Source organism: Dendrobates tinctorius, unplaced genomic scaffold, assembly GCF_039654945.1.
Source record: "Dendrobates tinctorius isolate UK_male_01 unplaced genomic scaffold, ASM3965494v1 ptg000160l, whole genome shotgun sequence".
Taxonomy (NCBI): Eukaryota; Metazoa; Chordata; class Amphibia; order Anura; family Dendrobatidae; genus Dendrobates; species Dendrobates tinctorius.
Window position 1 is genome coordinate 25,170,090 of NW_027361827.1, and position 24,350 is coordinate 25,194,439.

General features: G+C 44.9%; 1 protein-coding gene across 2 annotated transcripts in view; it reads right to left on the reverse strand.

Moving 5' to 3' along the window:
• Positions 1-11,984: 11,984 nt before the first annotated feature.
• The window catches only part of TDRD7 (tudor domain containing 7), a 121,429-nt gene continuing 109,063 nt past the window's right edge, over positions 11,985-24,350 (reverse strand). For both annotated transcript variants that reach the window (XM_073549740.1, XM_073549739.1), the window contains exon 17: positions 11,985-12,497. In XM_073549740.1, the coding sequence (XP_073405841.1) occupies positions 12,277-12,497 (221 nt within the window). In that variant the 3' untranslated portion in view covers positions 11,985-12,276. The remainder of the gene's footprint in view (positions 12,498-24,350) is intronic.

Consider the following 24,350-nt stretch of genomic DNA (forward strand, 5'->3'; position numbering starts at 1 on the left):
ATTTTATTTTCTCTGACATGACAGTACTTGAGCATAGTGCATCTCTCTTCTCTCCCAGAACCACGGCTGTGGAGTCGGTAAGCTAAACCTGCGACTCTGACTCCAACGCCACGACTCCGACTCCCACATATATTGCTTATACTTAAGTGAAAAAGTTATTGTAGTACAATGTGAACATCAGACATTTAATCATTTCTATGATACAATAATTAAGATATTTAGATAGAACATAATATATATTTATTGGAATACAACTTTAGAACACAGAAAACTGTAATAAATTGTAAATATGCAATACACTATATAATATCGATTACATATATACACAGTACAGACCAAAGGTTTGGACACACCTTCTCATTCAGAGTTTTCTTTATTTTCATGACTATGAAAATTGTAGATTCACTCTGAAGGCAACAAAACTATGAATTAACACATGTGGAATTATATAATTAACAAAAAAAGTGTGAAACAACTGGAAATGTCTTATATTCTAGGTTCTTCAAAGTAGCCACCTTTTGCTTTGATTACTGCTTTGCACACTCTTGGCATTGTCTTGATGAGCTTCAAGAGGTAATTACCAGAATATGGTCTTACAACAGTCTTGAAGGAGTTCCCAGAGATGCTTAGCACTTGTTGGCCCTTTGCCTTCACTCTGCGGTCCATCTCATCCCCAAACCATCTCGATTGGGTTCAGGTCTGGTGACTGTGGAGGCCAGGTCATCTGGCGCAGCACCCCATCACTCTCCTTCTTGGTCAAATAGCCCTCACACAGCCTGGAGGTCTTTGGGGTCCTTGTCCTGTTGAAAAATAAATGATGGTCCAACTAAACGCAAACCGGATGGAATAGCATGCCGCTGCAAGATGCTGTGGTAGCCATGCTGGTTCAGTACGCCTTCAATTTTGAATAAATCCCCAACAGTGTCACCAGCAAAGCACCCCCACACCATCTCCTCCATGCTTCACGGTGGGAACCAGGCATGTAGAGTCCATCCGTTCACCTTTTATGCGTCGCACAAAGACATTCATCCACTCAATGCCGACTTTTATTCCCCATTAACTTACATTGGGGTCGGGTTTCGGACGAAACTCCGACTTTTTTTTACCCTAGTCAGACCAGTTTCATCAGACTCAAATTTTGTTTCAGTCGGGTTTCAAGAAACCCGATTCAACCAAAGTCGCTCAACTCTAGTCTAATGTCCATTCCTTGTGTTCTTTAGCCCAAACAAGTCTCTTCTGCTTGTTGCCTGTCCTTAGCAGTGGTTTCCTAGCAGCTATTTTACCATGAAGGCCTGCTGCACAAAGTCTCCTCTTAAAAGTTGTTGTAGAGATGTGTCTGCTGCTAGAACTCTGTGTGGCATTGACCTGGTCTCTAATCTGAGCTGCTGTTAACCTGCGATTTCTGAGGCTGGTGACTCGGATGAACTTATCCTCCGCAGCAGAGGTGACTCTTGGTCTTCCTTTCCTGGGGCGGTCCTCATGTGAGCCAGTTTCTTTGTAGCGCTTGATGGTTTTTGCCACTGCACTTGGGGACACTTTCAAAGTTTTCCCAATTTTTCGGACTGACTGACCTTCATTTCTTAAAGTAATGATGGCCACTCATTTTTCTTTACTTAGAATTTGTATTATGGCAAGAAAAAGCAGCTAACAGTCTATTCAGTAGGACTATCATCTGTGTATCTACCAGACTTCTGCACAACACAACTGATGGTCCCAACCCCATTTATAAGGCAAGAAATCCAACTTATTAAACCTGACAGGGCACACCTGTGAAGTGAAAACCATTTCCGGTGACTACCTCTTGAAGCTCATCAAGAGAATGCCAAGAGCGTGCAAATAAGTATTCAAAGCAAAAGTTGGCTACTTTGAAGAACCTAGAATATAAGACATACAGTATTTTCAGTTGTTTCACACTTTTTTGGTAATTATATAATTCCACATGTGTTAATTCAGTTTTGATGCCTTCAGAGTGAATCTACAATTTTCATAGTCATGAAAATAAAGAAAACTCTTTGAATGAGGTGTGTCCAAACTTTGGTCTGTAATATATATATATATATATATATATATATATATATATATATATTTTGTGTGTATATCTAATATATCAAGCTCAAAGTGTATGTATGTATGTCCGGGATAGGCATCTGCACCGTCGCAGCTACAGCCACAAAATTTGGCACAGTCACACGTCTGGACCCAGAGAGCATCCTAAGCTATGTTGTGAGGCAAAATTTTAACCCTGCGCGTTCCAATTCACCATTTTTACCCCCATCTACATAATGGGGAAAAAGTGTGTGTGTGTCAAGCCCCGCCCCTCATTATGTCATAATGCCCCTATTTGCATACTGGGGAAACAGTGTGTGTGTATCAAGCCCCGCCCCTCATTATGTCACAATGGTTGCCATGGCGACACTGATATCATAGGTTGCAAGCCCTGCCGCCGCTCATTATGATGTCATAATGGTTGATTATGGGATGGAGGATGTGTGATGGGTATATGGGCACTGGACTATGGGATGGCGAATATGTATGACGGGTATATGGGCACGGGACTATGGGATGGCGGATATGTATGATGGGTATATGGGCACGGTACTATGGGATGGTGGATATGTATGATGGGTATATGACACGGGACTATGGGATGGAGATATGTATGATGGGTATATGGGCATGGGACTATGAGATGAAGGATGTGTGATGGGTATATGGGCACTCGACTATGGGATGGAGAATATGTATGACGGGTATATGAGCACGGGACTATGGGATGGCGGATATGTATGATGGGTATATGGACACGGGACTATGGGATGGAGATATGTATGATGGGTATATGGGCATGGGACTATGAGATGAAGGATGTGTGATGGGTATATGGGCACTCGACTATGGGATGGCGAATATGTATGAGTATATGGGCATGGGACTATGGGATGGAGAATATGTATGATGGGTATATGGGCATGGGACTATGGGATAGAGGATGTGTGATGGGTATATGGGCACTCGACTATGGGATGGAGGATATGTATGATGGGTATATGGGCACGGGCCTATGGGATCGTGGATATGTATGCTGGGTATATGGGCACAGGACTATGGGATGGAGGATAATTGAGATTTGCTATAAATAACCAGTTAGTTACTATGCCCGGGCAGCGCCGGACTCTTCAGCTAATAAATATATATCACTATGACTTATCTCAGCTAAGACAAATCCTAGATCCTCAGGCTACATTCACACCATGGGTGTGGCCGGAATCAAACCTAGGGGGGGGGGGCAGAGCCTCATACTGTTCCGCAGAACCTCATACTGCACACCTCAGCTGCTTCAGAACCTCATACTGCACACCCCTACACTTGAAAATAAAGCCTGCACCTTAAGAAGATGTGGTGATGAATGCAGTCTATTTATTCCAACTATCAATTGATGTGTTACTGGACATCCTTTTGGGCAGCTATGAGGTGTACCTGACTGGCGCTATAAAAAAAATAAAATAAAATAAAAAGGAGTGTTAGTCTGTGTGCTACTCGGCTTTCATTCTTTTTGGTACAGATATGATATGGATAGACAGATATGAATAAATGGATAGATAGAGCAGATTTCTAATCTGCTTTTGCTATTGAAAACATTATGAGCTCAAAAACCTTTCAGGTGATGCGGTTTTTAAAAAAAACTGATCTGCTTTTGCAGCTGAAAAACAGATCCTCAAAAAACGCAGGAAAAATGCTGTGTGTGAATGTAGCCTTAGATCAGGAATAGAACAGCCATTTATAGGACATTTCATAACTTTCCCAAATCCTATGAAAAAATATTCTGCATATTCTGCATTGAACTACTGTACCCAATTTATTATATATTTTAGGAGTCTGAGTCGGACCATTTTATATCGACTCCGACTCCACCAAAATGAGCTCCGACTCCACGACTCAGACTCCACAGCCCTGCCCAGAACTAACTACAAGGGGTGAGGCACAGCCTAAGGGTGTGTGCACACGCCGCAGATTCTGCTATGGAAAGACCTGCGGTTTATTTGCGGTTTGACACTTGTACAATGGAGCAGGTGTAAAACCGCAGCGGAATCCGCACAAAGAATTGACATGCTGCGGATTTGAAACCGCAGCAAATCCGCTCGGAAAATTCCACACCATGTGCACTGCGGATTTCATTTTCCATTGATTATAATGGTACTGTACAACGCAGCAGAAACTGCTGCGGATCCGCAGCAGAATCCGCTGCGTGTGCACACACCCTAAGTGATACCATATTTACTAAATAGATTACAGCAATAAATAAGAAAATGTTCATCATTAACAGGAGCCTATCATGCCAGTTGGGATTCCCTATATGAGGGCTGAAGAGCAGACCTGAGCATAGTGCGGTCTACAGGCCACATCTGGTCCACCACAGCTAAAGAGCTGAAAACAATAGCACAGGCCTTACCTTGCAGTCACCCTTGACTGTGTCCCAATTTCATCTCTATCTGCATCCTTAAGAATACAATGGCGAAGGAGGGTTCCATCAGCTTCTCCTTCCACAATTCAGTGTGTATGACTAAGACAGCAGATGCAATGACGACACTACATCATATCTTATGTGTATGCAGCATGTTAGCGCACGGTCAGACTGGCCAATGAACAGAAAAAAAACAAAGAGAAACATACAGTTCTAGCAAAAATTAAGAGACCACCACATCAAATCCCTGTCATGGGCAGCCCATTCTCCAGACCTGAACCCCATTGAAAACCTCTGGAATGTAATCAAGAGGATGATGGACATCAAAGAACTGCTTAAATTTTTACGACAGAAGCAGTGTGGAAGACTGGTGGCAAGCATGACAAGACGCATGAAAGCGTTTTTTTAAAAATCATGGTTAGTCCACAAAATATTGATTTCTGAACTCTTCCTGAGGTAAAACATTAGTATTGTTGTTTCTAAATGATTATGAACTTGTTTTCTTTGCATTATTTGAGGTCTGAAAGAATTTTTTTTTTAATTTTGAACATTTTCCTTTGTCAGAAAAAAAATACAAAATTCATTGCTTGGAAATTAGGAGACATGTTGTCAGAAGTTTGTAGACTAAAAGACCAATTTACATTTTACTCAAAAATATACCTATAAAGAGAAAAATCAGACAAACTGAACATCTGAAAGTGTTTTGTTTTTTTTCAATTTTTGCCAGAGCTGTAATAACTAAATAGCCTGAAGTAAACAGCAACAGTGCATGAAAATAATATAGGGTACTTAGTTAATATAATTTTGATTAAAAAAAATGCAAAAGCCATCCCTTTTAACCCCTTCACTACCAAGGGTGGTTTGCACGTTAACTCCCGGGCCAATTTTTACAATTCTGACCACTGTACCTTTATGAGGTCATGACTCTGAAACGCTTTCATGGATCCCGGTGATAATGACATTGTCTTCTCGTGACATATTGTACTTCATGTTAGTGGTAAAATTGCATTCAAATAACTTGCGTTTATTTGTGAAAAAAACGGAAATTTGGCGAAAATTTTGAAAATTTCGCAATTTTCCAACTTTGAATTTTTATGCCCTTAAATCACAGCGATACGGCACACAAAAAAACTTAATACATAACATTTCCCACATGTTTTCTTTACATCAGCACAATTTTGGAACCAAAATTTTTTTTTGCTAGGAAGTTATAAGGGTTAAAAATTGACCAGCGATTTCTCATTTTTGCAACACCATTTTATTTTTAGGGACCACATCACATTTGAAGCCACTTTGAGGGGTGCAGTAACCACCGATTGACCAAACCGCTGCACGACCAGCTCTACCCTCGCCTACTGTATTACCACCCATCCCTTATAGATTGTGAGCCCTCGCGGGCAGGGTCCTCTCTCCACCTGTACCAGTCATGACTTGTATTGTTTAAGATTATAGAACTTGTTTTTATTATGTATACCCCCCCTTACATGTAAAGCGCCATGGAATAAATGGCGCTATAACAATAAATAATAATATATGATAGAAAATACCCAAAAGTGACACCATTCTAAAAACTGCACCCCTTAAGGTGCTTAAAACCACATTCAAGAAGTTTATTAACCCTTTAGGTGCGTCACAGGAATTTTTTGAATATTAAAAAAAAAAATGAACATTTAACTTTTTTTCACAAAAAAAATACTTCAGGTTCAATTTTCTTTATTTTACCAAGGGTAACAGGAGAAATTGGACTGCAAAAGTTATTGTGCAATTTGTCCTGAGTACGCTGATACCTGATATGTGGGGGGAACCACTGTTTCGGCGCATGGCAGACCTCAGTAGGGAAGGAGCGCCGTTTGACTTTTTCAATGAAAAATTGGCCGGAATTCAGATCGGACGCCATGTCGCGTTTGGAGAGCCCCTGATGTACCTAAACAGTGGAAACCCCCCCAAGTGACCCCATTTTGGAAACTAGACCCCCCAAGGAACTTATCTAGATATGTGGTGAGAACTTTGAACCCACAAGGGCTTCACAGAAGTTTATAACGTACAGCGGTACAATTAAAAAATCATTTTTTTCCACAAAAATTATCTTTTCACCCCCAATTTTTATTTTTCCAAGGGTAACAGGACCCTAAAAGTTATTGTGCAATTTGTCCTGATTACGCTGATACCCCATATGTGGGTGTAAATGACTATTTGGGCGCATAGCAGAGCTCGGAAGGGAAGCAGCGCCATTTGACATTTTTGGCTAGAATTGAGATCGGACACCATGTCGCGATTGGAAAACCCCTGATGTACCAAAACAGTGGAAACCCCCCACAAATGACACCATTTTGGAATCTAGACCCCCCAAGGAACTTATCTAGATGTGTGGTGAGAACTTTGAACCCCCAAGGGCTTCACAGAAGTTTATAACGTCCAGGCGTGAAAATAAAAATATCGTATTTTTTCAACAAACATCTTTTAGTCCCCATCTTTTTTATTTTCCCAAGGGTAACAGGAGAAATTGGACCCCAAAAGTTGTTGTCCAATGTGTCCTGAGTACGCTGATACCTCATATGTGGGAGAAAACTACTGTATGGGCACACGTCGGGGCTCGGAAGGGAAGTAGTGACGTTTTGGAATGCAGACTTTGATGGATTGGTCTGCGGGTGTCATGTGCGTTTGGAGAGCCCCTGATGTACCTAAACTATTGAAACTCCCCACAAGTGACCCCATTTTGGAAACTAGACCCCCCACGGAACTTATCTAGATGTGTGGTGAGCACTTTGAACCCCCAAGTGCTTCACAGAAGTTTATAACGCCTGGGCGTGAAAATAAAAAAATCTTTTTTCCGCAAAAATTATATTTTTGCCCCCAATTTTTTACTTTCCTAAGGGTAACAGGAGAAATTGGACAACAAAAGTTGTTTTGCAATTTGTCCTGAGTAGGCTGATACTCCATATGTGGGGGTAAAACACTGTTTGGGCGCATGGCAGAGCTTGGAAGGGAAGGAGCACCATTTGACTTTTTCAACGCAGAATTGGCTGGAATTGAGATCAGACGCGATGTTGCCTTTGGAGAGCACCTGATGTGCCCAAACAGTGGAAACCCCCCAATTATAACTCCAACCCTAACCCCAACACACTCCTAACCCTAATCTGAGCCCTAGCCCTAACCCTAGCCCTAATGGGAAAATTTAAATAAATACATTTTCTTTTAGTTTTATTATTTTTCCCTAACTAAGGGGGTGATAACGGGGGGGGTTTGATTTACTATTTATGGCGGTTTTTATGTTTGGCAACTGTCAGACGCTAAAAGACGCTTTTTATTGTAAAAATAGTTTTTGCATCACCACGTATTGTGAGCTATAATTTTTCCATATTTTGACCCACTGAGTCATGTGAGGTCTTATTTTTTGCGGGACGAGTTGACGTTTTCATTGGTACCATTTTCGGGCACGTGACATTTTTTGATCGCTTTTTATTCCGATTTTTGGGATGCAGAATGAACAAAAACCAGCATTTCATGAATTTCTTTTGGGGGGTGCGTTTACACCGTTCCGCGTGCGGTAAAATTGATAAAGCATTTTTGTTCTTCGGGTCAGTACGGTTACAGCGATACCTCATTTAGGTCGTTTTTTTATGTTTTGTCGGTTTTTTGCAGTGAAAACAATTTTATATAAAAAATAATTATTTTTGTATCGCTTTATTCTGCGAGCTATAATTTTTTTGCGGATGACGCTGTATGGCGGCTCGGTTTTTGCAGGACAAGATGACGTTTTCAGTGGTACCATGGATATTTATATGCGTCTTTTTGATCGCGCGTTATTGCACTTTTTGTTCGGTGGTATGATAATCATTATTTTTCGCTTCGTTTTTTATTTTTTAAGGGGTTCGCTAAAGGGGTTAACTAATTGGACAGTTTTATAGGGCGCGTCGCTACGGACGTGGGGGGCTCAGGGAAGCAAGGAGGGAGCACCCTCCCTGCCGATGCTTCCGTTTAACCCCCGGTACACCTCGATCGCGTTTGATCGCGGTGTACAAGGGGTTAACGTGTCGGGGGCGGTCCGTGACCGCCCCTGACACATTGTGCCGGGTGTCAGCTGTGATAATCAGCTGACACCCGGCCGCGATCAGCGGCGCTCACCACGTGGGCGCCGCTGATCGCTGGGACGTAATATTCCGTCCATGGTAATTAGGTCCAGGGTCACATGGACGGAATATTACGTCCATTGTAGGTAAGGGGTTAAACTAAGGTACCCTACATGATTTTCATGCACTATTGCTATTTACTTAATATGTGTTGGTCTTTGTTTTTCTGTTCAGTGGCCAGTGTGAACATGCGCTACATGTAGACCAGTTTGTATCCCATTTCATCAGGTTCTTTTCCAGTATTTTTGCACCATGTGCATATAAGCCTTTCCTTTGAGCTGGACATTATATTGATGTGGTCTCCCTTGGCTGTGTGTCCACTAGTTGGGCCCAGTCCTTCTCAGCCCTTAACATGCATGTCACTTGACAAACGGTAAGGTTTTAATATTAGGCTGTGTGCACACGCTGCGGATTTTGCTGCGGTTCCGCAGCGGTTTTGGCCGCTGCGGACCCGCAGCAGTTTCTGCTGCGGTGTACAGTACCATGATTCCCTATGGGAATCAAAAACCGCAGTGCAGACGGTGCGGAATTTTCCGCGCGGATTATCTGCGGTTTTCAATCCGCAGAAAGAATTGACATGTCAATTCTTTCTGCGGATTCTCCTGCGGTTTGCCATCTCCTCCATTGAGGAGATGAAAAACCGCAGGGCAAAACCGCAGAGCAATCCGCAGGTAAAACCGCAGGTATTTTGACCTGCGGTTTCACCTGCGGATTTTACAAAATCCGCGCGGATGAATCCGCACCTAATCCGCAGCGTGTGCACACAGCCTTAGAGTTAGGACCTTCCCAATTAGGGTCACTGTGAAGTGGTGAGATTACGTTTGCTTTTTTTAACCAAAATTATGTTAAGTACCTTATATTATTTTCATACACTATTGCTGTTTATTTACTGCAGGGTATTTACTTATGAAAAATCCAAAAAGAGAAACATAATATCAGTAATGTGGCGCCTCAGTGCAAACAGCAAAGACAGGAGCAGAGCGTTGGGGAATTAGGAGAGAGAGTGGGGCATGTGTGGGTGACCCCATTGTGCTGCCCGCTTGGGAGGGCTGCGTGGGGCCCCCATATTGCCTGTGTGGGAGGGCCATCATACTGACAGCTGTGGGGGGCCCATCATGCTGCTTGCGCAGGAGAGCTGTGGAGACATACTGTGTGAGAGCTATGAGGACATCATACTGTGTGGTGGGAGCCGTTGATCAAGGTACAAGGGCTGAATAACAGGAGTATACGATTTACAAAAAGCAGTAAATTATATGGTGTTGATTAGCTGCTACTGGCAAGATACAGGTTACAATCAGCTCTATGTAACATGTATTGGTAGTAGCAACAATTCAGCATATTTAACCCCTTTGTGATGGGGCCAATTTTTAAAATTCTGACCAATGTCACTTTATGTGGTGATAACTCTGGAAAGCTTCAACAAATCCCTTTGATTTTGAGATTGTTTTTTCGTGGCACATGATAATTTATGAGAATGGTAAATTTAGGTTGATATGTTTTGTATTTATAAAAAATATTAGAAACTTAACAAAAATGTAAAAAAAAAATAGCAATTTTCAGACTTTGAATGATTATCCCTTTAACCCAGATAGTCATACTACAGCAAAACATTAATAAATAACATTTCCCTCATGCCTGCTTTACATCAGCACCATATTTAAAACGCGAATTTATTTTGTTAGCCTTTCAGGAGGCTTAAAAATGTAGCAGTCATTTTTCATTTTTTCAAGGAAATTTACAAAATTTATTTTTTTGAGGGACCTAGCCAAGTTTGAAGTAACTTTGGGGGTCCTATATATTGGAAAACCCCATACATGATACCATTTTAAAAACAGCACCCCCTGACATATTGAAAACTTCTGTCAGATAGTTTATTAACCCTTCAGGTGCTTTTCAGGAATTAATGCAAAGGGGTATAGCAGGAATGAAAAAGTGTTTGTTTACCACTTAAAAGTCGCTAACTTCTGAGCTGATCGCTATAGCCGGGAGACTCTAAGACCGCTATTTGGCCATGAAATGCTATGGCAAACATCAGGACCACACAATCATGATCTCGGTGTGTCAATTAGATTAAAGCAGAAGCCCCCACAATCTATTAACCATTTATTTGATGTAATCACTTTTGACAGCAGCAACTAAGGGGTTAAACAGATATGGACAGTGGACACTCTCCGTTTGTGATACAGCAAGTTGTCAGCTATAGTGGACAGCCGACAGCTGCTGGATTGTCACCTGTATGTGGATGATATTCTCTTATATCTCAGGTCAGTAAAAAGACGTATTGGCTGTCATTAAGAGGTTAATTTTGTACAATACTAATTAGTATTAATATGAAATTATAATGTCATTTATATTGAGCAGACTTAATTTCAGCCTATTGATTCGTCTCTCCACAACAGAGTCGCAGCCTCTCATGCGGCCCCCCGGGAAAGTTAATTGCCCACCACTGCTATAGCGTAGTCACACTACTAGTGATCTGGCACGTGAGTATTTGGACAGAAGTTTTGTAGAACTTGCATCTTAAATTTGCAGTATGCAGCCAGCAAGGAGTCCACTTGGAGACAAGAGTCCAATGTATTCATTATACTTCTATTAAACACTGACCACAATTCTCAAAAAGCGCCATGAATTTACATGTAGTCCCTTATCCTGTTTATGACCAGGCCAATTTTCCATTTCATTATTTCCAAGAGCCATAACACTTTTTCCCTTGACATCGCCGTATGAGGACTTTTGAGAAATGATTTGTAGTTACCAATGACACTATTATCATTACCACATAAAGGTACTGAAAAAATTTACTGAAAGGTGGTCGAATCATTGTGAAATATGTGCCCAAAAACTGTTGTACGCATCTTGTGCCACATTTCTAATGTATTTTAGACACCTTCTATGGATTATCCAAAAGAACAAGAACATTAAAAGGAGTCTTTTTCAAAAAGGACAGTTGATCCCGGTCAGACGCCTCTCACGCAGGTAAGCCAGAGCTCACACTTTGCACTGATGAGGGGCAGTACCCTGAAGCACAGTGTCTGCAAATTAAGATTCTGGTTTTGGCTTTTATCCTAAGTCATATGATAAGGCTCGTTAAAAGGTCAACATTGATTTCTAGGATTGCTACTTTTAATAGGTGGCACTAGAGTTCTAGTCCTCGTCCACTCTGATGAGACAACTTGAATATTTCCCAAAGGAGCACTGCAGCTTTAAGTCTCCTCATCTCCGCATGCTTAACATGTCATTCTCCACAAGGAGAAACGATGATACATAAAAAAAAAAAAAAAAAAAAAAAAAAAGAGACAGTGAATTTCACGGTGGGATAATCATACAGAGAATCAGTGTTTATCTTCTTCATAAATAAGTTGGGATATTCTGAATTGAGCAGCCGGACCATATAGATTAAAGCACTTTGTTTTATTGTTAAATAAAAGTTATAATCTGCATTATATTCAAACTTTTTACAGCTAATTTATTTAACAATGTGCAAATGTTCAAAAAAATCAACGCCTGTAAACAAAATGACTGTTAAATATCTGTCACAGAAAACAAAAGGAAAAAAAGTTATTCAAACTCTGGAACTTTCATCAAATCAGAACAATAGTGTACAAGTTAACTTTTTAAAATATTTCTATAGACATAACCAGTATTGCTTCTTAAAGATGTGTGGTGGGCTATGGGGAAATGACATTAGTCAGATTTGGAAATCTCGGCAAGGTATTCCGACATGAGGTCATGAATCCAGATATCCGTATCTGGTAAAGTGGTGTCCACAATGTAAGCCACTACCTTCCGATCCCATGAGTTAGTGCTTTCATGAATCTCTTGTATAAGTGCCACAAGAGGCTTCTTTTCCACATGGTTTCTGAACACGTTCGCTGCTTCCTCAGACCACTGCTCACACTTGACACCTGGGGAGATAATTCAATAATATACATGATAAATGGAGGTAGAATATGCACACTTAATTGAAAAAATAAAAGATCTATTTCCATACTGGCCCTACTATTGGCCAAAATTTTTCCTTATTTTCATACTTCAATTTAAATTTTTGTAAAAAGATCAGGATGCCACACACAGTCCATCTTCATGACCAGTAAATTAGGGAACCATCTTAAAATTTCCATCAGTTCTCCATTTTAGCAAATAGAATGTGTTCTAGAAATTGCTATGAAACCCAGCCCTCCCAATCCAAAGATTCATCTTTGGACTGGGAGGGTTAAAAGGAGTGGTCGGAAGTTCAAAGGAATCTTCATCCTAAATCTGTATTTAATGCCATAATCTAAACTAATATACTTGAATTAAAAATTCCCCATCTTTTCCCACCTCTCACTGATTTTCTATTTTTTTCCCCACTTTATGCTGCTTCATGAGAATTCCAGCACTCCTTAAGGGGGCAGAGGTTGCGGTTATTGCTGCAGCTCCTGCCCTGTCCCTGAAACCAAGAGTCATTAGTGAGACTTGCTCAGGGGCTGGGCCAGTGACCCTGCACGATGTGCACAAAGATATTGCTCTCGCGGTTGTCAGCTCAGATTAGCCGTAAAGAGCTGGCACCAGAGTGTATTGTTAGACTACCTGGCATGCAGAGGCCAGCGCTACTTCCGCAAGTGATGTCACTGCCGCAGCCTCTGTCCCCTAATGACGCTTCATTCTGAGTAATATAATGTAATATAATAGAAAAAATGTGAGGTATTAAAACATAACCTTTATTGGTAGTTAATTAAAAATTGCAGTCAAGTCTAATACTTAAATCCTAATATTACCTATATCAATGGTGTGGCTAAAGGGAAGAGAAAGGGGAACATAACCTACTAGTGTATATTTACCTATAGGTTATGAGGATTATCATCATTACAGACAGTGGCCAGTCCTGACAGAGGTGGTCTGCATCATCAAAGACCCACCTCAAACAGAAGTAGACAGCTTATCCTAGTACTAAAACCATAGAAGAGCAGAAGCACATAACAGTGCGAAAAATATGAGCAGAAAAAAAAATGGTTACAAAATCTCATCCTTCTTAAGGTTCAGCACAGTCATAGCATATCTGCTCATGTCACATCGACTCCTGTTCCTTAACCTTGGTAGTCTCCTTCTAACCCTAAAACGGCCCTGGTAAGCCCCAAGACTCCTACCCTAACAAGGGCAGTCCACAGCTATCCCCATTGTAAAGGAAGCCCTAGACTACAGAACACCTCTGCAAGTACTGCCACATATCCTACTATTATTCTTATCTAATTTGTCTTTCTTTTCCTTTTATTCACACCCGTGGGGAAAAACAGAATAGAAAAACAGTTAGGATAGTTAAGGAGAGAAAATGTTTAATTCAAAGTATATTAGAAAATAGTTTAGATTATGACATTAAATAGTTAGGGATTTAGGATGAAAATTACTTTGGACCACCCCTTTAAGCCTGCCATACACATTAGACGGCACCAAACTTGGCCGGCTTTCCCGTACATAGGAGTGCTTGTTCTGCTGAGCGCTCCTGTATACTGTATGTGAAAGCAGTCACCAGACATAGTGGTGACTCCAGCTCTGCTACACCACCTCCGTGAGTATGACAGGCATCGCAGACGGCAGGTCTCCGCGCCGACATGTCTGTGCAAGAGATAGTGGGTCCTGGTCCCTGGGGAAGAGAGGGAGCGATGATCTGATGCCCAACAGCTTGTTCTGGTGTCCGGATGCGGTTCTCCCCTCAGCCGAAGTGCATCGCCGGCGGTCGTCAGAAATTTAGCCCCCAGCTTCTAGTCGGGCTAGGCCGCAGTTACTTTGCTCCGCCCACCGCAAGTGTGCCGGCCCACGTTGCTGGCGCTTCTCGTCCTGAACGAGAAGCGCTCTCCTATTCTCGGGGGCCATGATGTTTTTTCTCTCAGCCTGCTCCCTGATGACCGACGATGGGACTAATTGGTCACGACTCTCCATCAGTAACGCTGGAAGGAGTCAGCAAGTTTGGAGCAGGGATCGCGAAGGCACACTTCTCTCCTGGGGACACAACATCAGATCCTAGGTAACCTGTACTGCGCCTCAGCAGGTGACATTAACCCCTTCTCGGCAGTGCTATACACTTTGTCTACAATATGTAGCAACATTCTGCTTACAGCCTCTATGGGTACACCGTGTCTCAGGTCTAAAAAAGGCTAACAAAGACACAGTGTTTTCTTACTACACCCTTGTCCCGGGCTCACAATATTCCATTATACATGGATTGTGACACAGAATCTGCCAAATGGTGCCCGTCGCCGCCACCTATTCCGCTGAGTCCAGTCCCCCTAAGTGGTTTGTATGCCTGTTAAGGTCTAGGGATTCCATGACTGAGGCAATACCCCCTCTCCCGGGTTTTCTTTTTAGGTCAGGAAACCGTGCAGGGCTCTGGCAACGGTCGGGACAGTTCATCAGCAGGGATTGTACTTGGCAAAGAGATGCTCAGGTTTTTTTTCCATAATGACGTATCCCCCGATCATGCTCACGCTTCGGTGTATGCAAGTTCCATCCCTCGTCCCCCCTCTCCTGACTCTGAATCAGAGGCTGACACGTCATTGACCCAGGGGGCAGCACGGTGGCTCAGTGGCTAGCACTGCAGCCTTGCAGCATTGGGGTCCTGGGATTCAGATCCCACCAACCCCCGAATTATCAAGAGACACTTCATCCTTTTATAGGGTCGGTCAACAAGACTCTGAGGGTGGACTTAGAAAAATATTTCCGTCCCAGAACACATAGTGGCCTTTAAACAAGTCAGCACATGTTCACAAGGTAGTTGCCATTCATCCTAAGTCTAAGGACATTGTCCAGAGACTAGGGACCGGCCAGATTCGCAGGTTGACAGTCTGTTGAGGCTAAATATCCCTTTGGTGATCTAATGAATGATTAGCTACAGCCCCCTTCAGTGCTCCTCACATCATACCCCTATCTGATGATTCCTCAGTCAGAAATCCACTGACCGTCAAATTGATTACCTTGCTCGCTCAGACCTTCCCCCGGAGGCAGCCAACCTCGCTAGTCAGATAGATCCGTCCGGTGACTTCGTAGTTAACACCTCTTTAGAGGTGGCCATTTGCACTCCACAGGTAGCTGCACATGCAGTCTCCAACGGGTGAGCCCTATGGCTCCGATATTGGCAAGCAGATTCCGCTTCCAAGTGATCATTAACTTCTCTGCCTTACCAGATAGGTCGCATATCTGCCGCTACTGGAGAGAACAGCAAATGCCTTCCTCATCAAAGGCCGCACAGCCCCTTTTTGAATTCAACAACAATCCCTTGACAATTCCAGTTGGTCTTCTGCAAATTTCCTTTCTGGGACAGGACAGTCCCCACGTGGGAACAGAGGTTCCCAGATCTCATACAGTCCTAGCCACGCCTAGAAATCCAGGCCAGGGATGTCTGGGTTTAAGGGAGCCAGATTCCTTTAATCCTCTACACAGTGACCAGTTGCGGCATCAGGGGGCACCAACAAATTAGGCGGACGTTCACGTCCATTTTGTCATGCCTGGCTCTTGGTCTCCCACAACGAGTGGGTCAGAGAGCTGGGGTCCTCCGGATACTAACTAGAGGTTTTCTTCCTCTTCCCCGACAGGGTCCATACTGGACCTAAGGCAGTTAAACCCGTTTTGCCAAGCCTAATGCTATTAAAACGTTTTTACCAAGGTACGGCGCTTCAGACTGGATTGGAGTTTTCCAACGTCCATCGGCATTAGGGATGCTTATCTTCACATCCCAATCTTTTCTCCCCATCAACAGTTTCTCCTATGCTTCGTAGTTCACAGGGAACATTTCCTGTTCATTCCTTTACCCTTCGGCCTCGCCACCTCCACCAGAATCCTCACCAGGGTCATGGCAACTGTCACAGCCATTCCTCACAGTCAGGGAGTGGTGGTACTTCCGTATCCGAATGACCTATTGATCAAGGGGCGTCCCTTCCAGTCTGTGAGGAGTCCGTAAGCATCACGGTGGATACACTTGCTCGCCTGGCCTGGAAAAAGACTTAAAAAGTCTTCTCCGTCACCGGCTCAGCAGATTTCCTTCTGGGCAATAGTCCAGGACACTTCCTGTGGATTGGTTATTCTCCCTCCAGAAGAGGCCTTGGCCTTACAACTGGGAGCACGAATTCCTTTACGTCCGATTCCTCGTTCCATATGGTTCTTCATGGGTATTCGCGGGTAAATTGTAGAGGCGATGTAAGCGGTCTCGTTCGCACAATTCCATTTCCGCCCTTTGCAACATGCGCCACTGTTGGCCCGGGACAGAAATCCGATCTTGACCGTCGGTTCCATCTGTCTCTGAGGATCAGGCAGACCCTCAGGTGGTGGATGCTGTACTCTTTGAACCAAGGAAAATCTTCCTCCCAGGGCGCGGTTATGGGACCATGTACGCCAGTCTTTTTGACTGTGGTATAGTTTTTTCGCCGTCACACAACACAAGGGTGTTGGTCCTTTCCAATGTCACGACGCTCCATTAGGCCCTTCTGAGTTCTTTCATTTTCCCCCCGCAGGTCACCCCATCAGGTGCCAATCCGATAATGCCACGGCTAATTCGTATATCAACTGTCAAAAGGGTACCCGCAGTTATTCGGCCAGACACGATGTGGGTCAGGTCCTCTGCTGGACCGACTGCAACCGTTCGGCCATCTTGGCGATTTACATCCCGAGCGTAGTGAATTGAGTAGTGAACTCTTTCTCAGTCGCCAGAGCTTTGCCTTGGGAAGATGGTCTCTTCATCAGGAGGTCTTTCAGCAGATTTGTCGTCGCTGGAGGCGATGCTCTGGCTCTGCCGTGGCATCAGTTTCGGTTCCTGTATTCTTTTCTCCCTCTTGCTTCACTCCCAAGGGTCATCAGGACCATTGCAACAGAGGGAGATTCCAGTGTTCCTAGTTGCGCTGGACATGGTACGCAGAACTAGTTTTTCAACTTGTCGCTGATGTTCCCTGGTGTCTACTAAATCGTATGGATCTACTCTTGCAGGTTGCCACCAAAACTCTGGGGCTCTGTCTTTGTTGGCGGAGCCATTGAATCCTAGCTTTTAGCCCGAGCGGGTTCTCCCATTTAGAAATCCCCACCATTTTAGTCCTAGGCGACCCGCGCAGTTCTCATCACACCTAGAGAATTTTCTTTTCATGGAGCAAATGCCCATAGATGATCTCCCCTGGTGTTGTCCATTCCTTCCATCTTGGAATTCCTGCAATTTCAATCAGAGTCGGTTTGTTCGCACTTAGTTCACTCTAACGACAATTTACAGTCTTGTCAGTTCTATTCCAACGTAAGATTACCGCCAGGTTACAGGTGAAGCCGCTCTTTCAGGTAGTTTCCAGGGTGGCACCTCCCTATAAGTTACTTGGGAAGAGAGAAAAAAAAAAAAAAGGAAAAAAACCAACGAGTAGATCGCAGACTAAAATATAACAGTCTTCATCAACAGATCTTGATGAAGACTTATGTCGAAACGCATCATCTGTTTCTGAAGTGTTTTCCTACATGCCCGGCAATCCGGTGCCATTCATGTTTTAACCTAATGGATTAAAGGTTATATTTTAGTCTGCAATCTACTCGCTGTTTTTATTCCTTTTTTTTTTTTTCTCTCTTCCCAAGTACATTTGCTCTATGGAACTGTGCTGAGTGCCAGCTGCTTAATGAAGACTTCACAGAAGGGTGAGTTGACTTTAGTTCGATTTTTTTTTTCTCCCTATAAGGTACTGTTGGAATTATGGCACCTTACCTTGGTTCTCAGAGTTCTATAAGAACTCCTTGCGAACCACTGCAGGATGTGCCCCTAATTTTTATTCTTTTGGAAACTGGTTTCCTCTTGGTGGCAATTACTTCAATCAGACGAGTCTCTAAGTTGGCAGTTCCATCCTGCCAACCTCCGTTCCTGATTTTTTCAGCAAGACAAGGCAATTTTGAGGACGTCACTTTTTTTTTCTGCCAACGTTATTTTCTTTTATTCGGACTCCCATGACAGCACCACGAGAGAGGGGATCCGCCCTTTAGGAACAGGAAACCTACAGATACAAAAGGGCGGCACCTCTCCCACGCATCAGTTGGTTTCCTGTTCCTGAAGGGACGGGATCCTACAGAAGACCAGGATCCCAGGCCGGCCGGCCGGCCGGCCGATACAGGTAGCGGGGGGGTCTCCTACCTCGGCCTGGTGCGGATCCCTGGAAGACGCCACGGTGGCCCAGGATGGGTAGCACGGCGGTGGCGTAGTCAGCAGGGAGCGGCGTCCGGAGGATGTCCGACTCCAGGATAAAGGCCGCCGCCGGTGAGTATGCTCCCCCCGGGGGGCCCCCGGATCCGGCGGCGCTAGTGCGGTGGCCGGCGTGCTGCGGAGGAGGCTGCGACCGGGGAGCGCGGTATCCCGAAGCTCCCGGGCATCCCGCGTGACTTCCGATCAGGCGGGGTCGCGGTGACGTCAGGGGAGCGGCCGGAGGAGGTGCTTCCGGGTCGGCGGCGACACTGCGCAGGCGCGAGGAAAACAAGATGGTGGCGCCCATCGCAAACGCCGATGAGCGTCGGCTCTCCGGCCGGGTGCGGCGCCAGCTGGGGAAGGGAGCCCTATTAGGGGGGGAGGGGCGCGGCACGCATACTGCTGTCCGGAGGAGGGGTATATAGGCAGGACCCGGGCAGGGTGCCTTGCCTTGGCCACATTATTGCGAGCAGTAATGGAGAGCGAGCAGCAGCAGCAGCGGCAGCAGCAGCAACGACGGCAGCAGCGACAAACATCTCTGCCACCCCTGGATGACCTTCGGCAGGTCAAGCAGAAAAAGAAAGAGAGTCACGTGACAGTGAACGTGCGGGACGAAATGACCAGTCCAGCCATAAAAGCTCCTCTAAGCAGACAGGAGCATCGTCTGAGAAGAATCCCCCTCATCCTCCGGTACTTGATAGTGGCACTGGTAAGTGATCTTCGTGAAAGTTCACTCAGTGACGGGGCCCCCCTTCTGTGCTTTATTCTAGGGGAAGAAGGCTTCAAGTAAAACTAAACACAGGGAATGCGCACTCTGTGCATGCCCATTACCAGACTCATGCCCCAAAAGATTGTGCCCCCCCTGTATTCAGCAGACAGTGGCGGAAGAGTCGCCCGCGGTAGCAGCGAGTTTGAGAGACATTTTTAGGGCAGAAATGAAGGAAACCCTAAAGTCACTGTCCCAGCCGGAAACTATAAAGGGCGGGGTCCCGGTGGAGTCCGATTCCTCGGCAGAATGGAGGAGAAGTAGAGACTCCCAGGCTTCATCTCCCTCGTCCTCCTCAGGAGAAGAGGACTCTGGGCGGTTTTGTCTGCCTCTTGACCGGGTAGACAAGCTGGTCAAAGCAGTCAGAGGGACAATGGAAGTAGAGGAGCCTAAGCCCCAATTATCCATGCAGGATGTCATGTTCAGGGGGCTGGAGCAGAGGAAGCATAGAGTCTTCCCGTTAAATCAGAAGATCCAGGATCTAATCCACAGAGAGTGGAAAAGAACGGATAAAAGAGGGTCGCTACCACCAGCCCTCAAACGCAGATATCCCTTCGACGATCCGGCAGTAAATACTTGGGACAAGGCCCCCAAATTAGATGCGGCCATTGCAAAGGCATCGAAAAGATCCTCGCTGCCCTTTGAGGACATGGGATCCCTTAAAGATCCCCTAGACAGGAAGGCAGACACCTTCCTTAAGAATACTTGGGAGATGGCAGCCGGTTCCTTAAGACCAGCAGTGGCGTCAACATGCACAGCCAGATCCATGATGGTCTGGTTGGACCAGTTGGAGTCACAATTAAAACAGGGTACGTCAAGACAAACAATTCTTGGGGCCCTACCAACAATCCAAGAGGGAGCAGCCTTCCTAGCAGATGCCTCGGCGGATGCAGTAAGAATGGCAGCCAGAGCAGCAGGTCTCTCTAATGCGGCTCGTAGAGCCCTGTGGCTAAAGTGCTGGCAGGGAGACATTCAGACCAGGGCGAAGCTTTGTACTATTCCGTGTGAGGGGGAATATTTGTTCGGCGCAGTCCTGGACGAACTGCTTGAGAAGGCTGGGGACGACAAGAAAAAATTCCCAAATCTCTGGCCTACATCCTACCGACGCCCATTTGGTAGAAGGAGATTCCGTCTGGGGAGAAGGCCCAATTCTTCGCCTACTAGAGACCGTCCCAGATGGGAAGATAGAAGGAGAAGAGGTACGGGCTACATGTTTAGACGCTCGTCTAGAGATCAAAAGAGACAGAATCAATGACTAGCAATTCCCGTGGGAGGTAGACTATCATCCTTCCTTCCGGCATGGTCACAGATTACAAATAGTGACTGGGTGCGCAATGTAATATCCACCGGGCTTAGATTGGAGTTTACCCAGGTCCCGCGGGATACCTTTAAATCCACTCCTTTAAGATCTTCACCCCTCGAACAAGCAGCTTTAGAAGCGGAGGTCTTGAGCCTATGCCAGAAAAATGTCCTGATAGAGGTTCCGGAAGCTGAGAGAGGAAGAGGGTTCTACTCTCCCTTATTCCTGATCCAAAAACCTGATAAGACATTTAGAACGATCATTAACTTACGTTTCCTTAATAAGTTTTTGGTGAACCGTACTTTTAAGATGGAGTCCATCAATACGACAATAAAAATATTGTTTAAAGGGTGTTTTATGGCAGTCATAGATTTGAAAGATGCGTACTATCATGTACCTATCCATGCAGACTTCCAGCAGTTCCTGAGGGTGGCGGTTTCAATAGACGGCACAGTCCGTCATTATCAATATAGAGCCCTTCCCTTTGGTCTCTCAGCAGCGCCCCGGGTATTTACAAAGATAGTGGCCGAAGTGATGGTGCATTTACGGGAGGTGGACATCCTGATTGTTCCATATTTGGATGATTTTTTAATTGTGGGAAAATCAGGGGGCCATTGTACATCCCAGATAGAAAGAGCTAAGTCCAGGTTAGAAAACCTCGGATGGATATTAAACTACGAGAAATCCCGACTCCAGCCCTCAAAAATACAAAAGTTTCTAGGCTTACTATTAAATTCAGAAACTCAGCAGTGTCTGTTGCCATTGGATAAAATGCAAAAGATACAGCAGCAGGTTCTTCGGGCGGTTGATAATCCTTCTATGACCCTCAGACAGGCCATGGCCCTGTTGGGATCTCTAACCTCATGCATCCCAGCAGTTAGGTGGGCACAATTCCATACTAGAGCCCTTCAGAAGGATGTCCTATTTAATAGCAGGGCCTTAAGACACTCCTTACAAGGTAAACTGTTGCTAAGCCCCTCGACTGTCACATCGCTTAGATGGTGGCTCGATGATGAGAACCTAGCCTCAGGGGTGCCCTGGATAACGCAGATAACCCGTGTTATAACCACAGACGCTAGTCCCTTCGGTTGGGGGGCCCATATGGGGGACATAGTGGTACAGGGACAGTGGGATTCGGATACGGAGATCTCATCCAACCAAAGAGAGCTATTGGCGATAGAGCAGGCAGTCAAAAAACTCATTATGTACCTACAGGGCCATCACGTGAGGATACTCTCGGACAACCAGGTAGCGGTAGCATATATCAACCACCAAGGTGGAACCCGCTCCGACGCCCTGATGCGGACAACAGAACGTCTCCTTCAAATAGCAGAGGGAAGTTTTCTATCTTTGACGGCGCTCCACATCAGAGGAAAGGACAACGTAAAGGCAGACTTTCTAAGCCGCAAGGCTCTAAAGCAAGGAGAATGGGCTTTGAACAGGGATATTTACCACCAGATTGTCCGCAGGTGGGGTCGGCCAGAGGTAGACCTCTTTGCCACCAGAGAAAACAGAAAAGAAAAATCGTTCTGCTCTCTGAATCCCAGGGAAAATCCACTAGCAGTGGACGCCCTCCTGAAAAGATGGAACTTTTCTCTGGCATACGCCTTCCCGCCATTAAATCTTCTACCTCTGGTAGTAAGGAAGATCAGGGAAGATCGGGCAAGAGTCATGTTAATTGCCCCCTTTTGGCCCAGGAGGACCTGGTTTGCATGGTTGAGGACCATGTCTGTATGCGATCCCTGGGTGCTGCCGAACCTTCCGGATCTCCTCTACCAGGGGCCAGTCAGCCACCCACAAGTAGCGAGACTCCATTTGACGGCGTGGTCTTTGAAAGGTCACTGTTAGAGGAAAGAGGGTTCTCCAATAAGTTAATTGATACCCTCCTAAAAAGCAGGAAATTGACTACCACTAACATTTATGCTAGGACCTGGAAGCGATTCCTGTCCACCTTTCAGTTTGACGCCAGAGACGGAATTCCCACGAAACATATTCTGGAATTTCTCCAGAAGGGTCTCGAATTGGGTCTCTCCACAAGTACATTAAAAGTACAAGTTTCAGCCTTAGGGGCCTTGTTTGCATGTGATATTGCCAATAACTATTGGGTAGCAAGGTTCATCAAAGCAGCGGCTAGATCGAGACCCATACACAAAGACAGATGTGTACCTTGGGACTTAAATTTAGTCCTTACGGCCTTGACAGAAAGACCATTTGAACCTCTGGATTCGGCCTCATTAAAGATTATATCTCTTAAGGCAGCTTTTCTAGTGGCGATAACATCCGCATGTAGAGTGAGCGACATACAGGCACTTTCCAGATTGCCCCCTTACACAGAGTTCTTACAGGATAGAGTAATCCTAAGGCCAGATCCAGCATACCTTCCCAAGGTAGCATCACAATTTCACAGGACACAAGAGATAGTTCTGCCTTCCTTCCTCCCTAATCCGACCAACCCTAAGGAGCAAAAACTTCAGGCATTAGATATTAGGAGATGCTTACTTAAATATTTAGCAGCCACGGATCCTTGGAAGAAGGAGAATGCATTATTCCTATCCTTCCAAGGTCCCAGGAAAGGTTGTAGGGTATCAAAACGCACATTAGCGAGGTGGATTAGGGAGGCTATCTCTCTTGCCTACACAGCAGGTGGAGGTCCGGCTCCGCAGAACCTGAGGGCGCATTCCACTAGTGCCATGGCATCATCTTGGGCAGAAAGATCTGGAGTGTCAATTGATCAGATATGTAAGGCGGCCACCTGGTCATCTCCTTCCACCTTTTTTAACCACTATCGATTAGATATGGGTGCCTCTTCAGATCTCACATTCGGGCTAAGGGTGCTGCAGGCTGTAGTCCCGCCCTAAATTAGTTTACATCTCTGTAATTCTCTCGTGGTGCTGTCATGGGAGTCCGAATAAAGTATTAAGTTACGTACCGGTAACGGTATTTTTCGGAAGCCCATGACAGCACCCTTAGTTCCCTCCCTTGTTCACATATAGGGGTGCACTCCTTTAGAAGATTGTCCACAATTTACGGTATGTGGGAGATGGTGTAAAAAAAAAAATATATATATATTTCTGCTATATAGGGTAGATAGGTTGTATATATTATATGTTGTGTACTAACCATGGTAGCCTCTCAAGCTCTGTAAACCAACTGATGCGTGGGAGAGGTGCCGCCCTTTTGTATCTGTAGGTTTCCTGTTCCTAAAGGGCGGATCCCCTCTCTCGTGGTGCTGTCATGGGCTTCCGAAAAATACCGTTACCGGTACGTAACTTAATACTTTTCATCTTCACGAGGACATCGTTTTTTGCCTTCATTCTGTCCGGCACCAGTCCATCGTATCGAGAGAACTCTACACACTCTGGATGTGGTTAGGGCTCTTAGACAGTACATCTCACGTACATCTTCCCTGCGCAAGCCAGATGACCTGTTCAGATTTTCAGAAGGGCATAGGAAGGCTCTAGCCGCTCCAAGCGCCAGAGTGGAATCGCTCGGCTATTCAGGACCCCTACTGTGTCAAGGGGACACCT